This window comes from Lathyrus oleraceus, chromosome 2, assembly GCF_024323335.1.
Source record: "Lathyrus oleraceus cultivar Zhongwan6 chromosome 2, CAAS_Psat_ZW6_1.0, whole genome shotgun sequence".
Taxonomy (NCBI): Eukaryota; Viridiplantae; Streptophyta; class Magnoliopsida; order Fabales; family Fabaceae; genus Lathyrus; species Lathyrus oleraceus.
Genome location: NC_066580.1, coordinates 213,687,774 through 213,698,769, shown reverse-complemented (window position 1 = coordinate 213,698,769; position 10,996 = coordinate 213,687,774). Strand labels below are relative to the sequence as shown.

At 41.4% G+C, this 10,996-nt stretch overlaps 1 protein-coding gene across 1 annotated transcript; it reads left to right on the top strand.

Moving 5' to 3' along the window:
- Nucleotides 1-5,401: 5,401 nt before the first annotated feature.
- On the top strand, nucleotides 5,402-6,262 carry LOC127122640 (uncharacterized). Its single transcript, XM_051052942.1, has one exon. It carries the CDS (start codon nucleotides 5,402-5,404, stop codon nucleotides 6,260-6,262), a length of 861 nt encoding a protein of 286 aa, XP_050908899.1.
- The last annotated feature ends 4,734 nt before the right edge of the window (nucleotides 6,263-10,996 follow it).

Below are 10,996 nucleotides of genomic sequence, written 5' to 3'. Positions count from 1 at the left end.
AATGAAATACAAGTGGATGGCTAAGAATTGTGCAACAACCAAATTCAGAACTGTTACAAGACCATTGCCAACACTACAACAACATTGTGCCTACAGTCAACTCCGAGATAACGAGCTTACAGGCCTGTAAACCGTACATCAATACAGCTTGCATTCACGCGGTCAGCATCAAGAGGACCAAAATTGAAGCATGCCCATACCTGCAGTTGGCAATGCTAATTCTGCAGCAGGTCGTTTAGTAGTGCATTAGGAACATAACAAAAGCCATAATACGCAACTGACCAAACTCACCCTTACAAGCCAACAGTTCCGCAGCAGATTCCTCATCATTAAACACACATTTTCAGAAGCTGGCGGAATTGAAATTGCATTAGCAAGGGCATTAAACAACGGACTCAGATATGCTGCGAAGCTCATTGCTTCTTCTGAGTCCTCAATCTCCAAATCACTGAGTAGAAATTTCCGTTCAATTGGTGTGAAGAAGATGGGAGATGGACATGGCCACATCAAACCAGGCCACATGCATTCATCTCATGCACAAATTAGACTAGGTGAAGCATCATGGCTCGAAAATGTCTCTTGCAGTGTTCACTGCTTTTTTTCGGTATTGGTGTGGGAGTTCCTATCTTTGCAGTCGTTTTCCAGCAAAAGAAGACATCAGTTGGTCGACTCATCTGATACTTCATTAGCATTAATAATTTGGTGGATTTGGGAATCCTAGTCTAGCATACTGGTGTTGCTTATTGTCGTCTTATTACTTTGACCGTGTTCATGTTTAGTTCTCCATATGGATTTTCCATATATATATATATGGTGATAATCAATTTATCTGCAATGCAAAACAATGATAAATCATCAAAACGGCGCACGACCTACCTACAACATTACCAAGCAACCCCTAACAAATTGAAAGGAATTCATGATCATAAACTTCCTAAGCTATCATTCACCAACATAAATAACCCAACAGACATGTTACGCTGCAATCCATACATTGCACATTTGCTGACAACATTCATCATCCAAGCTGCAGACCAACAGTTCGTCACGATAATTGGCAATTGTTATACTCATCACAAACCACCAGTTCTACTTGGCATACTGTCCAAACAAAATCCCTAACAGAAGAATCACGAACAGAAGAGAGGAAATAAGCTTCTAAAGAGAAACGAGTCAACTTCACCTATCAAAGAACTCACCCGTGGATTGAGCCGGAGAACTACGATCCCGTGTCGGTTTCGCATAAAGTACACACCGGTATCTACCAAGGTGTCACCACCTTTTATTTCGATGAACTCGCGGTTGAAACCATCGCCGACACGACGGTCATCCTCCCTGACTATGTTACTTCGGCTGTAAGGACCTTTGTTTCTAACCTGCACAAAGAAGGCAACATTAATTCTCAACAGAACATGAAGAGGGAGCTTCGAACCAAGGCACCTAGAACCTTCCCTAAGGCTCCCTTGGAACTGAACCGGCAATGGAATCAACGGGAACTATCTAACATAACTCATTCAACGTGGCAGGAGCTTTGAGTTAAAGCACACCCTGCAGGAAATCGGTTCAGAAAAATAACCCAAATGAGAATGAATTTTAAACTGAAAAGAAATTAAATTCAAATTCATTTTAACCTCAAGTTCACTTCCGATTCATTGCCAGCTAATCATAACTAACTTTTTGATCAAATAACTATTTTCCAAAGTGAGCTTCATTTGAGGAGAATTTCAACTGAATTTCTAACAGAATCTCGGTCTATAAATTCATTTCACGAGCTCAAATTCAGGGGTCGGTTTTCACTATCATCTTCATCGCACTCAAGAATCCTCAGAGCTTTCACACTTTCTCAACTCAACCCTTACCTTCATCCTTCACGGTCATTGATAACATCCAAAATCAATCCTCAGTTAGTCCACTAAAGAAGAAGAAGATCGAAGAGAGAAGAAGATTGAGATAGAGTCACTACCTGGGCGAAGAGATTTCGTCGTCGCAGTCATCGTCACTGGCAAGGTGAGATTCAAATTCCTTTTTTCTTTTAGTTTGTTGTCGTCGTGACGTAGAGGAGATATCGACATATCGAAGCTCTAATCCCTCGGGCTCCGATTCTAGGGGAGTGGCGGTGGATGTAGGTCTTTTCAGTTAGGATTCCTAAATATCTCTTGCCGATTTGAGAAACTCTGGAAAGATTAAGAGATTTTGCCGTCATATTCGTGATCGACGCCACGCTAGGATTCCATTGAGCTTAATCCACTATCGCCGTCGAGGACCGCCTCCGGTACGGCAGAGTGTATGACAAGAAGTGACCAGAGTTGAGTTTGTGAGAGGAAGGGGGATGTGGTGTCACCTGAAGCTGTGTATTTTCTTTAGTATCCATTACTAGAAATAATTTCATTGAGTGCTCATGACCGTTAGCATTAATTTGACATTGTTGTATTATCTTGTTGTCTGATTCAAGAAGTGTTTGCATTCCACATCACCATTGCCATGCGTTGTTGCTTCCAGTAACATTATCCATGGCCATTTCCATCTTATCCACTTGTTTACCAGACTGAAATTCCCTTGGGCTTGGTGGTTGGGCCTTAGGCCATTCTTGCTTAACATCACGATGTCCCCACCAGTTAACCCACATGATTAGGCCCTTGTTAATGATTCTCTTCTTAATTTTTGTTAATCCATGATTGAAGTTTATTAATCTCGTTTTTTTTTTCTGCGATTTATTTTGATATTGTTTGTTAATCTTGATAGAAATATTAGAGTTAATTCTTAGTTTTTAATTAGGATTTAATATAATCTTAGGGATAATTAGTTTAATGCATTTTTAATTAGGTAATTAGTTAGAAATTAGGTTTAATCGTTTTTACATATTAGGTTTAATTTCTTAATTTTCCAGAATTAATTTTCATGTGATTAGCCATGCCATGTTTAGGATTTCATTTGATTTGCCATGTTAAGTTCCATGTACACGATTAATCTCATTTTGACTTGGTTATATTTTATTTGTGGTTAATGGCTAAATAGAAAATTCTATTTCAATTTAATTTGGTATATGTTTGTTCATCATCATCACTATGCCATATCATACTATCATCATACCGTCTTATTCACTTGAATTAGCATTTTAATTCCATTTTATTAATGTATAATAACCACTTATTTTTTTGTGGTGACATGTGAATGAGAGATCCAAACATCCTCCAAGTTATTCCTTTTATTTTTATTCAATAATTTGTAAAGTGTAGTTTCCTTGCATGGCTTTATGTTGTATTGTGTGGGTTCCCCCCATTGTGGGTTAAATGTTCCCCCTCCCTTAACCATGTAATAGCTTAGATTTATTGCATTCTAGATAGTTTAATATGCATGTTAATAATCAAAGATAAAACAAAAAACGATAAACAAAGCCTTTCAAAAGAAACAAAAGTACTTGATTCAACGTCAAGTTATTTTTCTGAATAAAACTCTCACCATTGCAATGTGAATGCTTAATCCAACGTCAAGCATTCTCCATCCACTCTAAGATTCGTTCATATATCTTCTCCAGTCTCTTCTCAACTTTATCCTATCTCTCTCCTCCATTCTTCACTCACTATTTTCATAATAAATTCAAACACTTGATCCAACATCAAGTTCCTTTTTCAAAACATTTTCATAACAAATTGGAATGTCAAATGGGGTGTACGTGTTTGTACACAACATTCAAGTAATTGGGTTGTCGGCCGTACCTAGCCTGAGGATCTGATACTTGACTTTCCCCCCTTAAAACATCTAATGAGTCAAACAAGTTAGATCTAGGCGCAATGAGAAAGAAAAAGAATAGTTAGGACTCCATTGTCCTCTCGATTCCCAAGTACTTTGATTGTTGACTGTACTTAGTCAAGGGTTAAAGACTTGTCTCCCTCTAAGTTCTAATGATTAAACTTGCCAAACTCCTTTCATAATCAAATCTATTTTTTTGGATGAAAAAGAGTGGTTAGGACAACATTGTCCTCTCAACTGCCGAGTTATTGGACCGTTGACTATATCTAGCCAAGGGTCTAATGCTTGTCTCCATGCATAAAATCGACCCCAACCAATCAAATCATCTTTTGCCTTAGTGCACTCTATTCAAACCCTTTCAATAAGAACGTGTTACTTCCATTCTACCGTGAACAAAGCTTAAGCCTCCATGTGCGAGCAAGTAATGTTTAACTGCTAGAGTGTGAATCAAGCATATCCACTTTATCGCAAACAAGCGAATACTTTCCTCTCCCATGACAGAGTATACAAGCAAGTGAACAGTAGCGCGTGAATGTCAATACTGTTCAGTAAAAACAACCAAACAAATACGCAATTTTTGAGCCAAACTACGAAGCTTTGACTTCCCTATTACACGTATGGGGATAGGTAGGCACGAGGGTCCAAATCCTTGGCGAGCACATTAACTTAAAACTTATTTTCTCTCCCATCTCATCTTTCATCTCAATCCCGATAGCAAGATATTTACAAATAAATAAACATCCATACGCATTTGATATGAGCAAGTGGTTCCCATGGAGTACCATGGATGTGAAGGGTGCTAATACCTTCCCCTTGCATAACCGACTTCCGAATCCGCTCTTGGTTGCGAGACCGTTTCTCTCATTTGGGGTTTTATCGCTATTTTCACTTTCCTTTGGAATAAATAAAATCTGGTGGCGACTCTGTATTTTTCGCGGCGCTTCAGCTGGCGACTCTGCTGGGGAAAATATGGACTTCCCGTAAGCGAGTCACCCTAGCTTGCATGTATCCTTTTCATTGGATATTTATATTTGTTATTACTTGCTTTATTTATCCATTCCTGTTATATATTCCTGTTATACATATCTTATCGTGATATTGTGGGATAGGTAGTATAGAGTGAGAATCCCAATACACAGGCTTAGAGAGTTCACCTAAGATAGGAGGGTTATTCGTATTGACCCGTCAGACGTAGTTGTCTTGAGGGGGAGATACGAAGACCCTGCTTGGAGTAGAGTCTTTTTGGAGTTTGGTTGGCACGTGAGTCACATTCGCGTTGACGACCATTCTTCCGAAGAGGGCCCATGACTCCGAGGACCTTTAGACAACCCTTGGCTTTTGAGGTTGAAGGAAACTTCACTTAGAGGAGGTCATCCTGAAAGTGTTGTTGGCCTACAAGTATTTTGTGTCGACGACGACACTTTCGCCTCATGACCCGTGAATCTAAGCATCTTCATAAGTCTTAGTACTCACCTCGTGAGGGTACATGGGTTTCTTGTAGGGAAACTTAACTTCCAACACACCTTGAATCTACAGTGACCCTGTCCTCTTGTAGCACATGCATTCATGACATATTGCATTTGCATACATACATTGGGCCTTATTCTCAGAGAACCCTAAAGGTTTGTGAATGTGTAGTAAACATTCCAAGATGGGCTCAGAAAGAAGAAATACCCTTCCACTCAAGTTCAAGCTTCCTAGAGTGGATACCCTGATAACTCTCCGTAACAAAGTCACTCCTTACAAGAAGAACAACTTCATCTGCAGATATGGGTCGATCCTCGATCTTATTACTACTCTGATAGAAGTCTCAGCTCTGGTGGCCTTATCCCAATATTATGATCCACCTCTCAAATGTTTCACGTTACAAGACTTCCAGTTGGCTCCAACTATTGAAGAGTATGAGAAACTCCTAGGTTGGTATGTGAAGGACCATCCTCCCTTCACTAAGTTGCGCGAACCGTTGGTGCCTGAATCGGTCAATGAAGCACTCCACCTACCTATTGAAGAGGTGTCCCTTGGTCTGGGACTTAGGGTGTTTGCTAGAAATTTCTTGGAAGAAAAGGCATGGGCCTTGGAGAAAGAGGGGAAATGGCTTCCTTTCAGTGCCATTCTTGCTCTACTGATTTATGGAGTCATCCTGTTTCCAAATGACGATGATTACATAAACCACTCAATCATCAGTGTGTTCGTGTCTGGGAACCCTGTCCCTGCATTGGTGTCAGATGTGTACTACTGCTTGCATACTAGGCATGAGAAGAGAAAGGGCGTTGTGCTGAGCCATGCTTCATTGTTGTATACTTGGCTCATATCTCATATGCCTCAAAAGGGGCCTTGGGTGGACTTCCTGAAAGATTTGAGGTGGTTCCAGAAGTTTTCTTCTCTCACCACCGAAGCTTTGGTTTGGTACCTTCCTGCCTCCAACGTAGAGCAAGTTATCATGAACTGTGGAGACTTCCTAAATGTGCCACTCATGGGTCCACGAGGTTGCATCAATTACAACCCTCGTTAGCCCTGAGGCAATTGGGATACCTGATGGAGAATGAACCAAGAGTTGAACTACTTAAGGACTTCATCTTGCCTGATGTGGGAACAGAGAACCCAACTCTGTTGCAGAGGGTTAAGAGAGCTTGGACCCAGATTCATCACAAGGGCAAAGAGCTAGTCAAGCGTGATTGCCGAGCTAAAGAGCCGTACCGCCAATGGATGGTGCAAAGGGCCAAAGACGTCAATATGACATACAGTGTGGATGCCCCGATTCCTCCTCCGGAGCCAGAACCAGTATATGCTTCTAAGGAAGAAGTGGATGCACTGAAAGAAACCATCGCACATTTAACCAAAGAGAATGAAGACTTGCGATCGAAACTTCATGCATTGGATAGAGACCATGCTAGGCTGAAAAGGAAAAGTGAAGAGGATCTCGAACTTTTGTCAGAAAGCAGAAAGAAGGCTAAAATTGAGGAAGATCTCAAGGAGAAATACCAAGAGGGTTTAAATCAAGCATATATGGGGTTGGAGGAGTATTCCCATCTCTTGGGAATACCTATTTCTAGCAAGGTACCTTTTAGTGGATTGGAAGAGATTCCTAGATCTCATCTTATTGCTGAAGCTCTTCACTTGAAGAAGTTTGAAGTAGAGGCTCATTGGGTGAAGAAAGGAGGGTTGTTTGGGTTTCCATCTGATTTCCTCATCCAGGAAGCTACTGCTTTTTCTCAAGCCGGTAGTATGGATGCTTTTGAAGCTATCTTTGTGTTTCTCATTTATAGATTAGCTTTGTTCCCTAACATTGACGGTTTTGTTGATGTTAACGCCAATAGACTTTTCTTGATTGGGAATCCTGTGCCTACTTTGTTGGGTGATATGTATTTCTCTTTGCATCTAAGGAACTCTAAGGGTGGTGGAACTATTGTCTGTTGCATTCCTCTTCTGTACAAGTGGTTCATTTCACACTTGCTTCAGACACCTGCTTTTGTGGAGAACAAACAATGTCTACGGTGGTCTCAGAGACTTATGTCTCTCACTAATGATGATATAGTTTGGTATGATCCTTCTTTGAACAGTTTGGAGATTATTGATTGTTGTGGTGAATTCTCTAATGTACCTCTCATTGGTACACAAGGAGGAATTAACTATAACCCTGCTTTGGCTCGTCGTCAACTTGGGTTCCCCTTGAGAGACAAACCTAATAACACTTTGTTAGAAGGTCTTTTCTATCAAGAGGGTAAAGATCCCCAACATTTGAAGTAGAAGATTGTGCATGTTTGGTATAATGTGCATAGGAAAGGAAAATTCAAGCTTGGTCCACGCAATTGTGTGGCTTTAGAAGCTTACACTCTTTGGGTGAAGAAGAGAGCTTTGGAGTTGAAGATGTCTTATCCTTCTAAGAGACATATATCTATGGTTGCGGTTGAGCCATTAACTCTCCCTAACCAAGATGTAGAGGAGTTGGAAGATGCACTCGCCAAGATGGAGCAAGAGAAGGATATGTGGGAAGAGCGTTTCCGTGCTTTGAGCAAGAAGCATGAAGAGTTGCAGTTGGAGTCTAAGGACAAAGATGCACTTATCGAGCTACTTTAAGACCGAGCGATAAAGAGACAGAGAGAGACAAAGGTTTCATCTTCCTCTAGCATGCCTCAGCCTTCCGTCGCTTGGAAGAAGATTGTTGATCAACTTGTCCTCGAGAAGACTCAGATGAAGGCTTCTTTTGCGACCGAGATTCGAAGGATTCGAAGGAAGTACGCGCCTACAGCCAGGCCTTTTGATATTATTGTTAGGGATCCTTAGGATGACTAGTCTCCTTTTCTCTTGTATTTTTATTTGGTTTCTGAAATTGTACTCAGTGTAATCCTTCGAATTATATAAATAAAAAGAGATTTTTTGGTCATATCAAATTGTTGCAATTATTGTTAAATATATATATTTGCAAATGATATAGTAAGTTCCTTGAAAAATGAAAATAAATAAACAAGCATTGCATTCCATGCATCATTTGCATAAGCAGATTTCTCTTTCGCCAAATGTCTCGTTGGTGTTTCTTTTGTGCTTCAGCCAAGCTGACTCATTGGTACATCACTGGCGCCAATCATCTGAGAATCATGGAACATCTTGAGCAAGAGAATAGAGAGTCGAAGGACGAGATCGCCCGCCTGGCTGCCATGGTGGAGTCAGTGTTAGCTGCTCAGAGCCAATCGTCTCCAACACCCGTAACTCCTCCTCCCCAGAGGACAATCATTTCAGAGGTGGCTACCTCTACCATGCCTGCTGCTACCGCTCATTTTGCACCCGCCATGCCTGCCGAATTCCCGTGGGGAATGTCGCCAAACTTCATGCCAGAAGGATTTGCGCCTACTTTTTCTTCAATGTCGGCATCTAGCCCGGTCATGTCTGTGCCACCTCCCGTTGTGCACACCTTACGTCGTGTGGAGGATACCATTTACCATTCTGAGCCATTTGAGGGCCTGGATGTTTATGAGAAAATGGACGAAATGAAGGATCAATTTCTTGAGCTGCGCAAGGGATTGAAGATGTTGAGAGGTAAGGACCTGTTTGGGAAAAGTGTTGTTAAGTTATGTCTGGTGCCGAATGTGAAGATTCCGGTGAAGTTCAAAGTGCCTGACTTGGAAAAATACAAAGGGAACACATGTCCGCTCAGTCATTTGGTGATGTATGCCCGTAAAATGTCTACCCAAACAGATAGCGACCAGCTGTTAATCCACTACTTCCAAGACTGTTTGACCGGTGCTGCGCTCAGATGGTATATGGGGTTGGACAGTGCAAGCATCCACACTTTCAACGATTTGGGAGAAGCTTTTGTCAAGCAGTATAAGTATAATGTGGATATGGGGCCTGATAGAGACCAATTGAGGTCTATGTATCAGAAGGATAAGGAGACATTCAAAGAATATGCGCAGAGATGGAGAGAGTTAGTTGCTCAGATCACCCCTCCTTTAGAAGAGTAGGAGATGACAAAGATCTTTTTGAAGACCCTGAGTTTACTTTACTATGAACGCATGATTGCTAGTGCCCCCAGTGACTTTACCGAAATGGTAAACATGGGGATGATGCTTGAAGAAGGTGTCCGAGAAGGACGATTGTAAAAGGAGGAAGCATCATCAAGTAAGAGATATGGCAGTAGTTTCGGGAAGAAGAAAGGCAGCGAAGCTAATGCAATCTCCAGTGGGAGGCAGAGGAGGCCTCAGATCATAAAGAGTCAACCACCCCGTCAACACCATCATCAAGTATCCTCATTAATTCCAGTATTTTTGAATAGTCAATCAACACCAATTCTACAACAACAATAGCGTCAACAACCACCACAACAATGAACAAACAGCTACAACAACAATACCAACAATCATCATCAGTAAAATTTCGAGAGGAAGAAGGTCTCTTTTGACCCAATTCCTATGACTTATGCAGAACTTTACCCGTCTTTTGTTCTCAAGAACCTACTCCAACCGAGAAACCCGCCACAAATTCCAGAACCACTTCCATGGTGGTACAAACCTGAACTTCGTTGTGCTTTTCATCAAGGGGCACCCGGACATGACATTGAGAACTGCTATCCGTTCAAGTATGAAGTTCAGAAGCTGATAAAGAATGGAATGGTATCCTTCGAGGACCGTGCGCCGAACGTGAAAGCAAATCTACTTCCCGCTCATGGGAATTCTTCTATTAACATGGTGGATGGTTGTCCAGGAGAATTTAAAGTGTTTGATGTTCGTTTCATCCGGAGGTCCTTAGTGGCAATGCATAAGGACATTTGTATGGTGAGTGATTGTGAGCATGACCATGATGGTTGTGCTATCTGCAGTGTTAACCCAAGGGGTTGTATGGTAGTGAAAAGGGACATCCAGCGGTTGATGGATGAAGGCATGATCCAAATTGTTCAATCCTGTCATGTAGATGACAATATGAATGTCATAGTTCCCGTTTTCAAGAATATGGAAAGAGTAGTCATTCAGTACGACAGCGGTAATAGTAACAACAATAGTCAAAGATCGGTATCGTCGTTGGTCATATGGTTAGCGGGCCCAGTCCCGTATTCATCCGATAAAGTTGTTCCATATCAGTACAATGCGACAATGTTGAAAGATGGTCAAAAAGTTCCATTTCTGATGACCAGTTCTGTAGTAAGTATTGCTGATGTTACTAAGGTGACCCGTAGCGGTCTAGTGTTTGGGTCGGTGTTCCCAAAAGATAAGGAAGAATCAACTGTCAATAAGAGGGTGGAAGTGCCTGTTGTAGATCCGGTTAGTGCTCCAAAGTGTCAGTCTGGTGAATCCAGCAATTTGAAGGCCAATGATGATGATGAGGTACTTCGTGTAATAAAGAAGAGTGAGTTTAACGTGGTGAAGCAGCTGCTCTAAACCCCCTCAAATATTTCAGTGTTGTCTCTGCTAATGAATTCAGAGGCACACAGAGATGCACTACAAAGAGTTCTAGAGCAAGCATTTGTAGAACATGATGTTATGGTGGATCAGTTTGATCATATAGTAGCTAACATCACTTCTTGCAATAACCTCAGTTTTTGTGATGAGGAACAACCTCAGGAGGGTAGGAATCATAATCTGGCTTTGCATATTTCCATGAATTGCAAAGATGACGCTTTATCCAATATATTGCTTGGCACCGGGTCTTGATTGAACATACTGCCGAAGTCAACTCTTTCAAAGTTGTCATATCAAGGAGCGCCTATGAGGTATAATGGTGTCATCGTCAAAGCTTTTGACGGTTCACGCAAAAC

What these genes read in the sequence shown, in the direction of transcription:
- LOC127122640 (XM_051052942.1), top strand. Translation starts at nt 5,402, where the DNA reads ATGGGCTCAGAAAGAAGAAATACCCTTCCACTCAAGTTCAAGCTTCCT.